This window comes from Balaenoptera ricei, chromosome 5, assembly GCF_028023285.1.
Source record: "Balaenoptera ricei isolate mBalRic1 chromosome 5, mBalRic1.hap2, whole genome shotgun sequence".
NCBI lineage: Eukaryota > Metazoa > Chordata > Mammalia > Artiodactyla > Balaenopteridae > Balaenoptera > Balaenoptera ricei.
In genome coordinates this window covers 68,488,555-68,508,350 of record NC_082643.1, presented here as the reverse complement: position 1 = coordinate 68,508,350, position 19,796 = coordinate 68,488,555, and the positions used below count along the sequence as shown (strand labels likewise).

Here is a 19,796-nt window from a genome sequence, read left to right as displayed (position 1 = left end):
CTCATCATCTAAGAAACTTCAAACTGGCTTAGTTGAATAGTTCATTTAACTCAACTGTCTCTCTAGATGATGCTGAGGGCTAGGCTATAAGATATTGCTCTTGAAAGATTAGCATCTGCATAAACAGATCCTGAGAAATTAGGCCCCAGTATACACTATGTAGAGATAAAACTTATAGTTACTATACATGTAAACACTGAGGAATTTTAGATGATTTGTGTTTTCACCATTAGGAAGAAAAAGGTAGAAGAACAGGGTAGAAGCACTTTAAGTGGGTAAAGATGTCAGTAGGAAGCCCCAGACATGGAGCTCTGTGTGCTGTGGACCACGTACAGGCCTGCCTGCTTAAAGCAGAGATGCTGGTCCAGAATGTACTAGGATGAGGGCAATTAGATAGGTAACAAGGTGATGGATGGAAAATAAATTAAAAGTTATAGCTGATGATAGATAAATGGTGATAATGTATATGCATTGATTTACCATTTCTCCCTGCTTTTTCCATCTACCTGGGGTCTCAGAGATGAGCAACCTTCTTTCTGGAGGTGGATACGACAGACCATTTTGCAAGCACTTGAAGTCGTTCACGAAACACAAACATCTTGTGACCTGGAGCAGTCACTTAGGATTGTGACTCACACTGCGAATCTGAGCAATGCTGTTGCTTAGGACCAAGCCATAAACATCTGACTGCCCTACTTGCTGAGTCCTTGGCATGCTAAGTTGGCAATAGGCCCTTCAGAGATAAAGTTGTATCAGTCAGAAAATGTCTAAGGTCCACATGGAAAAGGAAGTCTTTTGGAAAGGAAACAAGGCAGGGTATCTGAATACTACATTAAGATTTCCCTACTTCACTCTGTCTCTATTAGATGGGTTGGGATGAAGAAAGAGTGCTCAGGCCAACTTTCTAAGGCACCTGGTTGGCTAAAGGAGGCTATTTCGAACTCGAATCCCAAATTCCCACCAAGCCACCTTAACAACCTTGATTTAGTTTCCAAATCTACTGTATTCCAGTCCCATTGTCAAGTGGTAAGGACTTGATTACCCCTAGATAGACTGACCAAGAGATTGTACAGTTCCTGAGAGCAGGGAAGTGAGACTCTGGAACAGAGTCAGCTTTCAACAAATATGTTAAATACTATGTGCCAATTACTCTGGTGGGCACTATACCCATCAGACCTTCAGGCCTTTCCTGACCACCGTCCTAACCATCACCTCAACCCTCAGTAATTTCATCTTATCTTAACGCTGCAACTATTATTCGAATACAGATTAAATACTGTAGACTGATGCCATTTATTTATTTATTTATTTATTTATTTATTTATTTATTTATGGCTGCATTGGGTCTTCGTTGCTGCGCGCGGGCTTTCTCTAGTTGCGGCGAGCGGGGGTTACGGGGGCTACTCTTGGGCTTCTCATTGCGGTGGCTTCTCTTGTTGCAGAGCATGGGCTCTAGGTGTGGGGTCTTCAGTAGTTGTGGCACGCAGGCTCAGTAGTTGTGGCTCACAGGCTCTAGAGCGCAGGCTCAGTAGTTGTGGCGCATGGGCTTAGTTGCTCTGCGGCATGTGGGATCTTCCCGGACCAGGGCTCGAACCTGTGTTCCCTGCATTGGCAGGTGGATTCTTAACCACTGCACCACCAGGGAAGTCCAACTGATGCCATTTTTACTTCCAGCCCTAATTTCTCTTAAGTTCAGATCCATTTTTCCAACTACTACTATACATAAAAAATTTCCCCGTGACTGTTCCAAAAGTACTTACAACTCAAAATGTTTAAAACCAAATACTTTTTCTTCTTCCTCTTCGACCCACTCCATCCACAAGCCCACCTGAAACAATGAAAAACTGCTTATCTTCCATCTGTAACCACTATGTTTGTTAATACCATCATCATTAACACAGACACCTGAGCTAGAAATCCAAATTCCCCACTGACTCATTCATTTCTCTTTCTGTACCCACATTCCATCTAATTAGTAACCAAGGACTGTTGGTGCTCTCTTCCAAATGACTCTTGAATTTATCCTCCCTTCTCCTTTCCTGCCACCACTGATTAATGTGACCCTCTTCATCTCAGGACTGGACTTTAAGACTTTAACTGCCTCTGGTTTCTCTCTTTTCCAATCCACCCTTTACAATGATTACAATATAATCATTGCAATTTTCTGCTTAGCACCTTCAATGACTGTCCATCTAATATAGAGGTATCTCATAGTACTTCACTTGCCACTCAGACTGTTCCCTTTCTAGCGCTCAGCAGCCCTTGCTGTTTCTCCCTGCTGCGTGCAGCCATTCCACCTCCACATAACAGACATCCACCTTCTAGGCCTGTGCTCACTAGCAGACCTTTGGCCTAAAAGTCTCTTCTGTCACTGCTGTTGTGGTGGTGTTGTGTTGTTTTGAAGCTGAGCATGTCCTACAAACAGTTCAAGGCCCAATCCCAGAATCCCTGATGCCAGCTAGAAGAAAGAATGGCTCTCTTCTCCATGGTTTCATAGATTGTTGCATTCCATTAGAATTCATCAAGGGTTGTGGTTAGATTCTGGCCATCTTTGTTACCCTAGCACCTAGCACAAGTAGGCACTCAGTAAATAATGGTGAGTTGAACTGAACTGAATTTTAATAGCAACTGTAGCTCTATTTCCAGAAGTTCCTCTAGCAATATGGCCTAGACCTTATATTTAAAATTGGCCATTATTCTGACATGCTTTGTCTTGTGTTTACAACTAAATACACCAAGAGTCCTGTCTGGGTAGGGGTCATTCTCTGGCCAACATAAATGGTATTGTGATCTTTATTAGGTACATTGTTTGGAACTCCATTAACTTGCCTGATCTCAGAAAAAGCTCAGGTAAAAAGCCCCTTTTAGAACAGCAATGATGCGGTTAATTTTGGCTGCCGTTGTTCCTTTCTGAACTATGCCTTCTGCATTCATAATTAACATCTCTGTTGCCGTAGAGCACCTGGAACTGAAAAACAGTGTATAACTGAGACATGTATTAAATTCTAAATGGAGATGGCATGGCGATAATCTGTGAATAACCAAACATTGAATTAATATTTCAATAAACAATTAAATTGTTCTTTTCCTTTTCTTGTCTCGAAATGTTTTAATTTTCCCCATTCACATAAAAAAGTAACAATTTATGCCATTCGAGGGATAACAAAGAAGCAACTGTCATTTATTTTACTACACGTGAACATCTTTGAGGAAAAAGTACTATCTTTAAAAATTTGTTCAGAATTGGTAATTTTATATTTACATCTATTTTGTGAATCACATTACTTTTTCTTTTACTGATTTTAGAGTTCGATATAATTAATTGTTGCTCTAACACCAGTTATTGATGAATGGCTATTGAGGTATCAATGCTCTCAAAAGGAGATGTCAATTTTTCATAATATCTGGGAAGACAGTGGTGCTGTGTATGCCCAGAGAATGAGGGACATTGTCTTGCTAAATCAGTTTGCAGTCAATGAGCTCATCAGCTAAATCTGATGGACTGACAGAGAAACCAAACATGAGGAAGGAACTATAATACACTGACTAAGACAGTATGTTGGTTTGCCCAGAGCAAGTCAGACAAGGTAGGGCATCCAGCCAAGTCCAGAGATTCCGGGCAGACTCCAAATGAGCTCGAGCTAACAAGACAATATCTCTTGTTTTCAACCCTGTGCAAATTATAAACACAAGAGGATGTGGCCATTGTGTTATGTTCCCCCAAGCACCACTCATTTAGCTGGGGCTTGAGCAGCTACATAATACTAAAGACAGACAGTAGAGGGAGGACCCCAGCCTTCAACCTGGGGCCAGATTTTAGAGGGACCCACAGTGAACCAGTAACCTATTAGTTTTCCTCATTGAGCCAAGTGTCTCCCACCCAAAAAGACACTCTGATTTAGATCCTAGTCCTGCATCTGATTTGGACAAGTCCTTTAACCTGTGAATACCTCACTGTGGAAATAACAGTTGGAAAAAAAAAAATCCTGTCTAGCTTATATTAATTGTGAGATCTAATGACACAAAATATTTAAGACATATTTACAACATATTCTTTGTAAACTCCAAAATGCTATGCAGAGGTAAGATAGAGTTGTGGTTAGGCATCTACCCAGAACACTGGCATTCTTCTTTCAATCCTGTACTTAGTACTGATTGAGCACCTACTGTTCTCAGTGACCCCAATGGACATAAATATCCTCCAGGAGCTTTCAGTCTAGCAGGGAGATTCTGACAATAAACACACAAACACAGTACACATTATACATTATAGAGTATGCTGGAAAGTGGTAAGTGCTATGGGAGAACAAAACAGAGCATGGTGAGGGGGCTGGGAGTACAGAGGGCACAGTAAGGGCTTTGGTATTTTTAAAATAGTGAGAAAATGACATTTGAGGGAAGACCAGAAGGTGAGGAAGTGAGCTTGTGGGGAAGAATTCTCACCAGAGGGGAAGGCCAGTGCAAGAGAGGGCCAGACAAGCAAGGAAAGTAGAGCAAGCGAGTAGGTCAATAGGAGAAGAGGGGGTCAGAGAGATAGACATGGCCAGATCATGGAGGGCCTTTTTGGCCATTGTAATATATTCGGTTTTCGCTCTGACCTGATTTGACTTCTGTTTTTAGAGGATCTTCTAGCTGCTGGGTTGAGAACAGACTATAGAGGCAAGTATAGGAGGAAAAAGCCCAGTCAGGAGACTAGACTGTGATGTGGACCAGTGTGACAGTGGTGGGAGTGTCGAGAGTGGTAAAGTTCTGGATATTTTTAAAGGTAGAGCCATCAGGACTTTCCAATGGAGTAAATGTACAGAGGGAAAGAGAGGAGTCAGGAAGAGTCCAAAAGTTTGGTTCTGACCTGCCAGAAGATAGAGTTGCCAGCAACAGAGATGTGCCCATATGGAAGGGAGCTGGAACTCCTCCTCATTTTTCCCTCCTAGTTGCAGGAATTCTTCCTGCAAATGTAAAATTGTGGATAAAATTGTGACTACTTGGTGACTGCTAAAGGGACTGACCATTCATCTCCCCAGACATCAGTTTCTCTGGTTGTAACATGAGATGGGCCAGCAGGATAATGGCAAAATTCCTTTTCAGCTGCTGAATTCGAGAACCTAGATGTTGCAAACAATTCTCGCACTTTTCAAGATTTCTTTCTGTTTTATTTTCTCTTGAAAAAAGTCTCAGTAAGGAAATTCAATCTTTGAAACATGATCTTTTTGGTTTAAAATAAAATTATTTTGTCATCCTAGTTAGAACATCAAAAAAAAAAAAAAGAATCTTAATAAGACAGCCTTCTTTAAAAAAAAAAATTATGTCCTGCAATTGTTTATACAGTATCTTGTTCCAGGGAGGTACATGGCTAATCAGGAAACATATTTCCTATGTCATATTTCATCGGAAATCTTGCTCACAAGTTTAAATTACAGCACGCATTTTGTGTCACTGTGAAAATATTCCCTTTCACTTTAATGGTACCTGAGTGGACTCAAAATGCTTCTAAGGCCGCCTGAAAGAACATTTGGCTCCTGTAGAGTCTCGCTGTCTTCCCTCAATACTTTTCCATTTCCTCTTGACAACAGCACTATTGATACCATTGGTTCAGGAGGAGAAGTCACTAGAGAAGAATGAAGACCAAGTATCTGATACTTACAGCCTGATTCTAGAGAGGAATGCAGTATAAACATACACAGATTAATTTAATTTAAATCCATGGATAATCTCTTAAACTTGTAGCCCACAAACACAGCATCTCCCCTTCTCCCACATTCCATCAGGCCTGGGGAACACCATCATCGCCATCATCATAGCTTGTATATATTGAGGGCTAACCATGCACCAGGCATTTTCCCACGTTTGTCATAACAACTCATTTAACACCCACAGCCACCCTATGAGAAGGGTCATTATTATTTTCATTGTCAAAGGAGGGGAGATTCACACCCAGGACCTCCTAACCCTATGCCCAAGCTCAATAGTGCAGTGAAAGGGTTGAGGCTGGGATGGAGCCGGAATGCACACGCCCTTACTACAGTGCATTGTCTCATTGCTATCACTGTCTGTCTTATAAGCCCTTCTGCTTGAGGGCACAGGCCAAAATTTATGTTTGTATCATCAGCATTTGGCAAAGTAGTTACCCATGAACAGAAAGCCCTGTGAAAACTCCACGATGAGTGAGACCTAAGCTATCTTGTTCTCCTGGTTTCCCCAGCGGCCTAAAGCAGAGCCTGGCATACTGTAGGCACTCCATAAATGCTCACTGAGAAAATGGATGGAAAGACGATCCAGATGGGAGAGAAGAAAACTGGCGGCAGAAAAGGAGGGGACTCCAGGAGCCATTGCTCCAGAGCGCCGCCCGCTTAGCACGTCCAATTTTCAACGTGAGGTCCCCTCCTCCCCCGCCACCACCTCCCTCCCCGAGGTCGCAGGTTCCAAGGCCCCAGGCAGACAGAGGGCTTGCCTTGCGGTGGATGCCCGCTGCGTAAGCAGGAGCGAGCAGCCAAGAGGCCCGGCCCGCGGGAGGAGCCACGCCCCGCGCACCCACCCCACGCACGCACGCACTCTCAAATGCCAGCTTCTCTCTCAGACACACACACACATACACGCGCACACACGCTCTCTTCCACGTCCACACTCGTACTCAAACGCGCACACTCCCCAGTCACACTCTTCACAGACACCCTGGCAGGCCCGCACACACACCTGCTTCCACAAGCGCACACACTCATGGGACCCCACGCTTCTCACACACTCACATTCACACGTCCACTCATACACTCTCACACACTCAGCCTAATTCTCACATTCATATATGCACACACTCCTATAGTCACACGCACACTGATGCTTACAACCCCCCACTCAAACTCCTAAACACCTACACTCTTCACTTTTACACTTACACACATGCACACGCTACTCATATTCACTCTTCACCTCTTCACACACTTGCTGATATACACATTCACATCATACACACCCTCCCGCATGCACTCATTCTCACGTTCACGCACGCTCACCCCCTCGCTGTCTCACACACTTTTCACACGCTCTTGCGCACACACAGAATCGCACTCGGTTCCCCCGCCCTGCACTCACGCTCGCGCTTGCGCATCTGCCACAGCGAGGACGCTGAGCCGAGCGTGAGTGCCGCAGGTGTGCTTGGAGTTTGGGGGCTGTTGCTGATGGAACCGTTTTCAGGCTGTGGGTTCAATGAGATCTCTTAGAGCCGCTGCGTTTTCCAGTAAGAAACGCTAGGCAGGGACAGGGGGAGACCGAGACCCAGAGAGAGCGACAGACACAGGCAGGTGTAGGTTGCAGTTCTCCCGCGGTGGCAGCCAGAACGCCGGGAAAGAGCAGGCACGCGGTGAGCGCGGCAAAATCTCAGAGCCTATTTACCCCCAACTAGGGATTGGCCTCGCGGGCCTCTTGCAACTTCTGCCTCCCTCGGCTTCACCCAGACCTGGAGAGAGGAGTGACTGAGCACGGATTTCGGAGAGCCCCTGGCCAAGCAGCCCTGTCCCCTTGCTCAGTCCCTGTGACCTACAGGACATAGCTCAGGAAGCTGTGGGCTAGGGTGAAAAGGGGGACAGGGTCAGCATTAGAAAGTCCTCAGTTTGAATTCTCCCTCTGCCATTTCTAAGCTGTGTGGCCTTGAACAAGTTGCATAACCTCTCTGAGCCTCATTTTTCCTATCTGTAAAATGAGGTATTAGTTATTCAGTAAATACTTATTCCACTCCTAATATATGTCACCTCTAAGCTGGACGTTTTATATACACTGGCGAATAAACCAAACAGACCCAGTTTCTGCCCAGTGCAGCTTGCAGTCAACTGGGGAAGGTACTCAACCAGCACTGAAATAAACCTACAGACATACATATTGATTATGATGAAGGCTTTTGAAGTAAAAGAATAAGATGTTGCTTTCACCTGCCCAAATGTCTTTCAACACTTACTATGTTCTGGGAGCAAGTGAATAAAAACAGTCACATTGGGCTTCCCTGGTGGCGCAGTGGTTGAGAGTCTGCCTGCCAGTGCAGGGGACACGGGTTCGAGCCCTGGTCTGGGAGGATCCCGCATGCCGCGGAGCAACTGGGCCCGTGAGCCACAATTACTGAGCCTGCGTGTCTGGAGCCTGTGCTCCGCAACAAGAGAGGCCGCGATGGTGAGAGGCCCGCGCACCGCGATGAAGAGTGGTCCCCACTTGCCGCAACTAGAGAAAGCCCTCACACGGAAACGAAGACTCAACACAGTCATAAATAAATAAATAAAAGAACGTGAATTTCTAAAAAAAAAAAAAAAAAAAAAAAAAAAAGAAAAAAGTCACATTCCCTGTCTCATCCCAATTCCAGTCTGTGCCTTTTCTGTCATATGGGCCACATTAGACTAGCCTTTGTTATCTTTAATATATAGGAAAACCACATTAACCAAGGAGTGGACAATAAACAAATGAGAAATAATAAAAGTACCTACCTCACAGGGTCATTGCTAGAAATAAATGATGCATTAAAGGCTTAACTCATAGCCGGGCACATGGTAGGTGCTCCACTACTATATATAAAATAGATAACTAATAAGGACCTACTGTATAGCACAGGGAACTCTACTCAATACTCTGTAATGACCTATATGGGAAAAGAATCTAAAAAAGAGTGGATATATATATATATATATATATATATATATATATACATATATATAACTGATTCACTTTGCTGTACACCTGAAACCAACACAACATTGTAAATCGAGTATACTCCAATAAAAATTGTTTCTAAAAAACATAGTAGGTGCTCAATAAATGCTAGATATTATGAGGAGATAGTATCGCCTAGTGCCTAAAACTTCAGGTTTCTGCATTCTACAGACAGGACCTGAATCCTGGCTGTGTCATCTCTAGCTCTGTGACCTCGGATAAGTCTTTGAACTTCAATAAGACACGGGATTCTCATCAGAGAAACAACCATAAAAATAGTGCTTTATCTGGTAGGGCAGTTATGCAAATTAAATGAGGTTTTGTGGGCAAAGGCTCCTGATTAAGGGCACGGCACATAACGAGAGCTCGGGAAATGATGGCTATGAGGATTCTCATACCCTCCTGTTTCCTCCCCTGTAAAACAAGTCAGCAAAGCTGGAAGGTTTCTCCAGGCCAAAGGAGCCTTGAAATTTGGAGCGCAGTCCCAAGTGGGGACTAGCAGGATGGAGCTCGAGGCCTTTGATGGGGGTGGGGAACGGGAGGTGGCGAGGTTCTCCCGGCAGGCCCAGGTTGATGGTACGCCCAGAAACCGAGGGCCAGAGAAACGCCTGGCTGGGTGGCTCTAGGGTACGGACGCCAGGCTGCGGAGGAGCCTTTGCGGGGGCGGAGAAGGGATTGGGCAGAGGCTCCGGCTCCCTGGTTACTCACTAGGAAACCCGGGGCTCTGGTACCGCATTCCCAAGCCTCAGGACCCATGGAGCTGCAGGTCGCAGATAATAACAAAAACAAGAGACGCCACGAGCTCTTACCAAGCACCAGGCCGGGTGCTAGGGAGTCCCTAATTCTTCTACCCTCATTTATCTAGACTCGAGAGCTGCGTGCGTTTTTCCTAATTCGCAGATGCGGAAACTGAGATTCTTCTACCAGTCTCCCTGGCCTCATTTCAGTTCTTGCAGTTAGCCAAGAGAAGCTCTTCTCGGCTTTTGTGCGCACCCTTCGGTGTCCCGACACATTCCCCATCCCCTCCCCGCCATCCCGTCCCAGCCCGAGGCTACCCAGTTGTCCGGTAGGTCACTTCAGCCTTCGGCTTTATCCACTCCCAGAGCCTTGAGGGCTTTACTTTCATATTCACACGACTTTTTGTGATTCACCAGATCTGAGTTGATTTGTCGATTCGTTTGACGTACAGGAAGCACCCAGGGGGACGGGTCTTGTGCAAGGGAACTCCCTGGCACCAAACTTGGCATATAGTAGGCACTCAGTACACACTTTCAACAACTCTCAATTGTTGAATGAGGCTCAGAAAGGTTATTATCTTGGATAAATGAGGGTAGAATTTATTTGTTATTTCTCAACTCTCACCACCTTCAGGACCACATAGAAAGTGACCCATGCTTTTTGTTTTTAAGTTGTGTTCTGGCCACAAACCATTAAATCAAAATCTCTAGGGCATCCGTACTCTCCAGGAGATTTTTGTAGATGACCAAGGTTGAACACCAGAAAGGCCAGATTGCTAAAAATTATAAAGGTTCACTCTCTTTTTTGTAACAATTTTTTTTATATATAAAAAACTGTCTTGAATCCCATTACTAAGCAGCTATTTAGGCCCAGTGCTTTCAGCAAACTTAGGCCAAGGGAAGTGGAGAATTGGTGCTAATTCAGCCCTCCCCTTACACTCCCAGCTCCCTGATTCTAACCCAAAACCACCAACTTTGAAAAACGTAGATTTTTTAAAAAATGGCAAGTGCCAAGAGAACGGGAGAAGGAGGGCGGTGCAGCATTTGCTTCAATTATCCGGATAATTGTTCCCCACCTCAGACCATTGTTAGTAAAGTGAAACAATATTCTATTGGATACAGTCTCGGCCTTTTCAGCCTTGCTCCCTGCAGCGCCTAGCACACGCTGGGCACTGAGTTGGTGCTCAATAAATTTTATTCTGATGACAGAGAGGAGCTTTAAGGGTGGGGGAGGGATGCCTTGTTAGGCTTAAGGATTTGGGACTGGGCGAGTATTAATTAAGGGGAAGGGGGGAGCAGAAAGGCTGTGTGGCAGGGACTGGGTGCCATCAAAACTCTGTTCAGAAGGCTGTTCCTGAAATTCTCAGCCAAGCGCCTCACTTCTTTCCCAGAACCTTCCCCCCCCACCCTTCCTCTCTGAGGGCCGAATTGAACTCTTGTGCCTGTGGCGAGCACAAAGGCGAATTCAGGTTTCTCAAAGGCCCATCGGTTCTGAATAAACACTGGGGAGAGGCAAGATCATTTCTCGGCGGTGGCTGAGCCCAAGGCCCGCAGCCTGCCTTCTCCATGGACCGGCCTCCCCCGACCATGCATTAAAAGTAACAGTACTGGGGCAGCTGAAGGGGAAGCCAGGACCTGAGTCCCTCACCGCTCAGCCAGAGCAGAAATGTGAGGGCTGACTCCCAACTGCCCCTCTTTCATCCCAACTCGCGCTTTTTCAAGAGGAGCTTGGGTTTCCTAAAAGCGTGTATTTGCTAATTGCAGCCTCGGCTTTAATGAGAGTCTTTTAACTCCCCCCAAGCCCGTTTGCAGGTTACAGCCTTATCTGGGGACCCCCGTTTTCCACCCTGGCTACACATCCTGTGAACAATTGCCTCTCTGGCTCCTGAAAAGAGAGCGAGCCCCCCATCTCTGCTGAATGCACGTCTCGGTTCATCCAAAGCTGGCGGGCTTTTGATGGCCACAATGCAAGTTACACCCAAAGAGTGTCTCTTTGGTCAGATCGACAACGCTTGGCTTCACGTTTGCAACTTAAACGGGCAGAAACCCGGCTGAAACTCCCACGCCAGACGCCGGGACATTTCGCTCCGCCCTGATCTGAGCAGAACTGGGGAATGGGTCTGAGCTGCGGGAGGAACGAAGGGGGAGCGGTAAAAGAGTCCTGATTCTCAACCACCATCTAGAAGAAGGGAGGGGGTGGAGGGGAAGGACCATTTTCTCCGGTATTTTTCTCTCTTACTTAAATATTTTTTTCATTTTGCTTTGTTGGCAGCTTTACCCAAACAACAACAACAAAAATCAAATGAGAGCATTTTCTCCTTGTCTTCACCTAGGTAGCTGCTTTCCTCTAGCCCCTGAAAATGTGACTCCTTCATAAAATCAAAATTTATGATTATTCAAATGTTGGGGACTGTGAAAAGAGAGGAAGAAAGAGAGAAAATTAATATTGCAGCTGTTCTTCTGATTAATGAGAGATAATTGCTCATGAAAAGTCACCCCTGTGGCATTTTGTTGTCTCCTGGATCTTTGTTCTTTTCCACTATTATTGAGGACTTTCTTGAAGACTAAGCAGTTCTTTTCAATTTTTGGGTATTCAGAAAGGGTTGCCTGGTTACAGAGAATGGGGAAATCTCTGGCTATATCGGGTAAGATGTGCCACAGACAGCAATATCACAATGCCACTCAGAGAAAAGGATGGATACAAGTTAACGATGCGCTTTCAATAAAACATTCATAGACTTGTTCACGCTTTGATAATGACCTCATTAAAGGGAGCTGGGGGCAAGTAAGTCCTGTCTCCTGTTTGTGTTCGGCTAACAAAACCCAGCTTTGAGATCATTCATTGCTTTGGAAACTAATATGAAATCAATGTAAGAGGAGCAAATAAATCCAAGGCGGCCCCGCCAACTCCCGGCTGTCCCGCCCTGCTCGAGGCCTCCTCCCTTTGGGGCGGGAGAACCGTGTGGGCAAATGCTGAAACTGAGAGGGGAAAAAAAGGACTCGGGGTGGAGGGGGCGAAGCTTTAGGGGGAGCAGAGGGAGGGGCAAAGTAAGACTTACAGCCGGAGAAAAACAGTAAGCACATCAGTGGGTCAGAGCTCTAGGGTTGCTGAATAAGTAATGTTTAGTCCACGCCCTTTATTTCCCTGTTTTTGCCTGTGAAAAGAAACAGGAAGAGAGAGAAGGAAGAGGAAAATGTGGGGTTCAGATCCAGTGTGATCCCAGATGGGGGAAAGTACTGGGAGACTTTCTGAAAGGTATATCCAAGAATTCGAATCTCAAGGTTGGGCTGCCAGGAATCTGCTCATCCAAACTCAGGCTGGAGAGTCCAGAGGCAAGAAGGCGGTGCCTCTGAACTGCTTTGATTTTTTTTTTCCTCCGTTGAGGGTAAGGGTGGGGTGTCCTGACTGGGCAGGGCTGGGGGATGGTGGGGACAATTTGTGTTACCTTCGCATTTGTGACATCATAAAAGACAAAGCAAAGCCATCCTCTGTCATCCCCAGCAAAAGGGGGAAAAAAATCAAAGGATTCCCCCCCCCTTTAAAAGAACTAATTTTCTCCTTGAATTATGAAAGTAATGGCTTAGGTAACAGCCTGTACTCTGTACCCAACTGCTTAATACCGAATAAATCCTTCCACGTGGCTCCCCGAGTCGTGGCAATTAGAGCTCATTATAGGCTCATAAGAGCTCTCATTTCAGGGATTACTTAATGGACGATGAAATTTTATCGGACAGAATCACTGAGAAATAAAATTGGGTGTTAGCGGGGGCACCATGGGGGCACGCCGATGGTGTGCCCAGGGTCCCTTTCTGCTCCGAATGGGTTGGAGGTGCTGCAGGCCCCGGGGGAGGGTAGGTCTGGGCAGGGCCAGCCGCAAAGCTGTCCACAGGGTCAATGGGCAGGGGAAAGATGGCAAGGCACACGGGGTTGGGGAGCTTCTGAAGACGGGGCTGGAGTGGAGGAAAGAGGGCGGTGGGGTGGGGAGAGAGACTGAGAGATCCAAAGAGAACTAAAGAGAAGAGTCTGAGAAAAGAGACTCCAATGTGGAACGTGACCCCAAAATACTTGCTCTTGGTGGGCTCAAGCAGTTAACCGAGTATCCTAATAGACAAACTTCTTGGTCATGGTCTGCTTTCAGCCTCAGTCTGGCCCCAAGCCGCTACTCCCCTCGCAGTCCTAAGCAACCCTATGGGCCTCTCACTTTTCTCAAAATTCATCAGCACACCAACCGGAGGTTTCTGTAGGCAGACATAAATCGAGTTAGATGCTCAAGCATCATAATTAGGATTCTCTAAAATAGAATGATCCTCACATAAGCACAACTCCCAGCACATTAGCATAGAAGTTCTTCCCAAGATCAGAACTAGAACCACTGCAGATCAAAGTGAATAAATACATATAAATATATATTATATAAAATTTTAAGTGAAATGTATATATACACTTGCAAAGTCAACAGGGAAGTCATGTCACCTGTTTGGACAATTTAGGCCTATACAAACATCCTGCCATTAAGCACCTCCCAATGGTGGAGCTACCAGTTTTCTTTCTGAGGCTGGAATGATTTGGGAACTGCCCGGAGTCTCCCATTGTGAGCGAGGGCGGGCTGGGCCAGGCAGGCTGGGTTGAGGCTGAGCGCCTGCGATGGCTGCAGCAGCAAACCTTGTGGTACAAAAGTAGTTACAGCTGAGCTGCCCTGAGTTAAGCCCTGAGACTCCTTAATTGTTGTCACAAGATGTTGGATTAGCACATTTCTGGAATAGCTGTCTGTTTACACTCCGGAGACCCACCGTCCACTAACCGCTTTCTAATTGAATTCTAATCACATTCAAATAGCTCAATAACCAGCCTCAGCTGCAATTCATAAAACTTTAATTGCCATCCATAAATCCTGGGCTCCCCAGAGCGGGGCGTCCCTACAACCCAATTACACTTCTCTAGCAGGCAAGAGAGACGGTCACAGAGATGGAAAGGAGAGAGGACAGAGAGACAGCCGTGTCACCAGCAGAGAAGCTGATGCTCCCCTAGGATCTGGGCCCTTGGTTCTCACAGGTGGAGGGAGTCCCGTCCCCAAGTTTCTTAGCACCGCTGTGATCTCAGGCCTGAAGTTAGCTGTCTGGGGTAAAGAATTGGACTTGTAGCTGTTGCTCACCCTCCCTGCTCCAGCCAGATTTTCCACAAGGGGAAAGAAGAGAAAGCTGTCGCTTCTGCAGCCTTGCTTCCTCGGTAAGATCAATAGCCCTTAGGTGGGCAGCCGCCCTCGCTCACCAGCCACTGGTGCACCCAGTCTTCCACCGCCGCTCAGAGAGGTTTCCTTTACCAAGCCACTTCTCCCATCCTGAGGCAGGATTCACTGAGTGACTCAATTCCCTTCAACCTTTATGGGCTTTAAAAGGCGTGCACAGGGGAGAGAGCTTCCTGGTTAGCCTCCTAGCTGCCTAAGATCTGTAAAATGCAAAGGTGCAGGAGATAGCAGGACCCAGAACGAAGGCTTCCCTCAACCCCTGCCCAGTCTCCAGAAGGGCCGGGATTTGGTCCTCTCCCCAAAGTCCTTGGGATGGAGTTTGTAGGATTGGTCTGGAAATGCAGCAGTGGGACCACTCGGAGAAAGACAAAAGCGTACCTTCAATGTCTCTCTTTGCCAAGAGGGGGGTGGTTTCAGGTTAGAAAGAGGCACAAGGAAGGGTCGTTGATCTGAGTGGCCCCAGAAGGCCCCAAGTGCAAAGGCATTTTAGAACTTCCCAAGCATCAGAATGAAAAGCTCCACTTCTTAGCTGGGAGGCCTCTCTGTTATGCCCCCCGGATCCCTCACTAGCCAACCACCTGAATGACCTTGGCCAGTTTCAAAAGCTAGGGGACTCTGTGTGTGTGTCCGTCCGTGTCCCAAGCTGCGCTCCGGGACTGGGTCCCTGCCAGTCCACCGCCACACAATCCTGTTCTAAACCGCAGGCTTCACACTATGCCGTGCCTTATCCACGGCGGCTGGCACAGAAGAGCAAGGAGCACTAGGCATTCCTATATGGAAAGGCCTCAAAGTCCCCACCTGGTGAGATCTGTGGCCGGAAGCGAGGAAGAGTTGGGCTGGGGCCCAGGCTAGGGAGAGGGGTGGGATGCAGGACGCAGCTCTGTGATTTCTCGGGAAAGCGTGGAGAAAGAAGGGGAGGAGGCCGGCCTCCCCGCGAAATTAACAAAACCTACACTTTGCAAAGTCTCCCCCATCCCCCTCCTCCGAATTCTTCCCCGCCGCGCACCCGCCCCTCCTCGCCGCTTCTGTTGTGACTCGGGCAGCCTATCCCGAGGGTGGGGAGCTGCCGAGGAGCCTGAGCCGAGCGGTACTCCGCAGCATCACGTGTCGGGGTGGGGGCTATAAAATCCCGGAGCCTGGGCGTCGGGCGGGGGACGTGAGGACCAGCCCTCTCCAGGGACCCCTTTGTTCGCAGCCCAGACGCCGACACCTCCGCGTCCCCAAGGGCTTGACCGCCTGCGTCGGCGCCGCGCCCGGGGCAGAGCTCAGGACAAGAGAGGGGAGGGGGCGCCACGGCCGGCCGGGCCCTCCAGCCACCCACCCCTCGCGACATGTCGCGCTCCTTCTATGTCGACTCGCTCATCATCAAGGACTCCTCACGGCCCGCGCCCTCGCTTCCTGAGCCGCACCCCGGGCCGGATTTCTTCATCCCGCTGGGCATGCCATCCCCGTTGGTGATGTCCGTGTCCGGGACGGGCTGCCCGTCCCGCAAGAGCGGCGCGTTCTGCGTTTGCCCGCTCTGCGTCACTTCGCACCTGCACTCCCCTCGGGGGCCCGCGAGCTCCAGCGGCGGGAGCGCAGGGGCCGGGAGTGCCGGGGCCGGGGGTGGCGGGGCGGCGGCAGCCGCCGGGGCGTTGCCCCTGCTCAAGAGTCAGTTCTCTTCGGGTCCTGGGGACGCACAATTTTGCCCGCGTGTGAGCCACGCGCACCATCACCACCACCCTCCGCAGCACCACCATCACCACCACCAGCCCCAGCAGCCCGGCTCGGCTGCAGCGGCGGCGGCTGCGGCTGCAGCGGCGGCGGCCGCGGCGGCCTTGGGGCACCCGCAGCACCACGCACCTGTCTGCACCGCCACCACCTACAACGTGGCGGACCCGCGGAGATTCCACTGCCTCACCATGGGTAGGGCCGGGTTTCTGGGCACCTGCGCGCGGTGCCTTGCCGGCTCCCGGGAGCAAACTTTCCGCCTTCAGTGGATGAAGTGGGAGCCTGGGGGAGGGGTAAGGAGGGAGGAGGGGCTTTTTAGTATAACTGTGGAGTCGTCCCCAGAAGTTCCACGAAGGTGGGAGTTAGCCTTCTCAGCCTCTCCAAGCAGCCTGATGCGCTTCACTCCCGGTATCTGGTGCCCGAGTCTTGCATAACATCGGGGCCTTTGGGACTTCGAAGTTGAAGGCTGAGAAATCGGAGGTTAACTGACTGAGGTCTGGGGTGGGTGTATTTGTACCTAAGTGTGGCATTCCGGCGTCGAGGCTGGCTAAAAGGGTTTCGTTGCTTTGGGCTAAGCCTGCCTGCCTTTCCACTAGGCTTGAAGGGAGACGACCGGACAATGTAACCCCGCCCCCGCCCCCCACTTTAATCCTCTGACTTTACGTCCCGAACATCAAAGGCCTTCACTTGCTTTGGGCGTCCCTGTCCTTCCCGGTTAAGTAACGATGTGTCTTGAAATGAGAAAGAGTGAGAGATGGATACAGGTATTTGGTTGAGCTTCACGGGTGAGTCCTTGCGAGCATCCTTTCCAAGGGATGGCACGTGGGGTGGGAGCGCCTCCCCACATCCACCCCCGAGAATTACCTCTCTGCCCTCTCTTGGCCCGTCTGCAGGGGGTTCGGACGCCAGCCAGGTACCCAATGGCAAGAGGATGAGGACGGCGTTCACTAGCACGCAGCTCCTGGAGCTGGAGCGGGAATTCTCTTCCAATATGTACTTGTCTCGACTCCGGAGGATCGAGATCGCCACGTACCTGAACCTGTCAGAGAAGCAGGTGAAAATCTGGTTTCAGAACCGCAGGGTGAAGCACAAGAAGGAAGGGAAGGGCACGCAGAGGAACAGTCACACGGGCTGCAAGTGCGTCGGCAGCCAGGCGCACTACGCGCGCTCAGAGGACGAGGAGTCCTTGTCGCCGGTCTCGGCCAACGATGACAAGGAGATTTCCCCATTATGAGGGAGGGCTGCCCCACCTCTCCCTACACGCTCCCGTAACCCCACCACCACAACGCGACGCGGCAGGCACCCAGGGGCCAAAAGCCTTGGCCTTTCGGTGGTTCCACCTGGAGAAGGTGGAGACGAGTATTCCTGGGGGCTTACATGCCGGGGGCCTGACACTTCTCCTGTCTCCTACTTGACCTATTTGTTTGGGACTCCACTCGCAGTTATAGATCATTTTTTTTTAAATGTAAATAATCTAGATTCAACTCAGTCTCATCATATAACAAAGAAAAAACAGGGTTGGTTTAAGTTTAAAACTGTATGTGGGTTTTTGAAAGCGCACGTCATTTCCCTTTCCCTGTCTTTCAGAACCTGATAAGAACACGGGGTTTCTTGATTCTTTTTGTTTTGTGTTGTTTTTAATGAAAGTATTAAATTGCAAATAACTTAGAAAATTAAACCCTGTAGGTCTTGCTTTCTGAAAATTTGCCTGGGGAGAGTTTAAAATCCAAGTCACTGGAAGTCTCCTTGTGAATAGTTTTATATAAAATTTATATTTATATTTATTTAAATAAATGAAACAAAATCAAGGTTTTAAATTTGTGATGTTTGCTTTCTCCATCTTCCCCTGTCTCTCTCTCCCCCTTATGGACAGGGAATAAAAGTGTCTGAGAATTTAGAGCACAGTAATGACTATAACTTGGTAATGTGAGTCTCTTGGTTGAGGGAGTTTGTGGCTCTATAGGATTTCTGTGTCACCGAAACTTCTGCCAAGAAGACACCTTCCGTCATGATGCTGCCTACCAGGTAGTACTTCCCATTCTTAAAATAGCTCAATTCCTCACAATTGACAGGATACATCACTCCATTTAGAGTGACACTGACAATTAATGACAGGCAAACCTTTAAATTTATTTAGCAGGAGAGGGTGAAAATCCCTTACCTAGTATTTATTTTCTGTATCAGTCCCTCCTCCCTTTCTTTCCTTCTTCATCTCTCTCAGTACTAAAACCTGAATCATGTAAAGGAATCTGAATAGTAAGAATTGTTTTAGGAAGGGCAACAATCCATCAAACAGGTTTGAAGCAAACACATGCAAAGTTACAAATGATGCTACAAGTGACTAGAAACAATACCGTTTTTGCGAGTTTGCCTAGCTAGGAAATTAGCTGGTTTCCACCACTGCTGAGAAAACAAAAGTTCAGGAATAGGGAATTATTTTGTCCAAAGACTTACATTCTCACTTTTCCAAAATAGCTCAGAGGTGCCTTCGGACTTTTGGGTTTTTTCTCTGGTCTCCCTAACTTTAACCTAAATTAGTTCCTTTTTAGTCCCTCTCTTCCCATCACCTTGCAGAGTTCATTCGCGCAATCCTGGCCCTGGAGAAGACTTACTTTGGCTTTGCCCTCAGCAAGGCAACCTGGCTCTCTCTTCAGCACAGCCAGGTTCTGTCCTTTAAGGGAGAGAGTGAAGCTGGAAACATGGTAACTAGGAGATCTCATTCCCTGCAAGCTGAGTCCCACAAACACCCGCTGGGGTTATTTTTGATTATTTTCTCTAAAGATGCCACCTAAAAAGTCCAAGCCATAGGAACTGTTTACAACACACATACTCACGCTTCTTTAGGTCTGATTTACTTTAGGTCTGTAGGAACTGAAACCGCACCAGGTGGGGTTGGGCTCTAGTATGGGTTTCCCCGCCCAGACACACTCCCCCCCCCCTCACACACACACACACACACACACACACACACACACACACGCCTGAGGCCCGTCGTCATCTCTCATTCTGGTGCTGGCCAGGGCAGGCAGGGGAGAGGAGAGGCTGGACGGTGCGTACTGAATAGGGAGCTGCCGCCGCTTTGTGCAGTGACCTGGGCCCGATCCTGCGCAGTGGTCACAGGCATCTGACTCGCCCCTGCCCACCGCGAAGGGGAAGGGGCGCTGACCCACTGCCTTTTCCAAAGATTCCGTCTCCCTCCTTCTCAATAAACAGGCGTCTCCCGGGCACCGGTACAGGGGTGGGAGGAAGGGAGTTTCGTAGCGCAAAGAACTGGCGGCTAAGGAAGAATTCCTTCACAGGAAATAACAAGAAGGCCAAAGAGCCCCGGCCGCACCTCCTGCCCAAAGCAAAACCTCATCTGAGAGGCGGACAGGCAACCCCGTCCCCTACCCATCCACTCCCAGCCCGGCCACTCCGT

At 48.2% G+C, this 19,796-nt stretch overlaps 1 protein-coding gene across 1 annotated transcript; it reads left to right on the top strand.

Moving 5' to 3' along the window:
* Window positions 1-15,999: 15,999 nt before the first annotated feature.
* Window positions 16,000-17,612, top strand: GSX2 (GS homeobox 2). The gene is made up of 2 exons (XM_059924101.1): window positions 16,000-16,573; window positions 17,272-17,612. Exons 1-2 carry the CDS (start codon window positions 16,000-16,002, stop codon window positions 17,610-17,612), a joined length of 915 nt encoding a protein of 304 aa, XP_059780084.1.
* The last annotated feature ends 2,184 nt before the right edge of the window (window positions 17,613-19,796 follow it).

Excerpts from the sequence above, each read along its gene's own strand:
- GSX2 (XM_059924101.1), top strand. The coding sequence starts at position 16,000 with ATGTCGCGCTCCTTCTATGTCGACTCGCTCATCATCAAGGACTCCTCA. Across the intron at positions 16,574-17,271 it reads ATTCCACTGCCTCACCATGG|GGGGTTCGGACGCCAGCCAG; the intron begins GTAGGGCCGGGT and ends GCCCGTCTGCAG.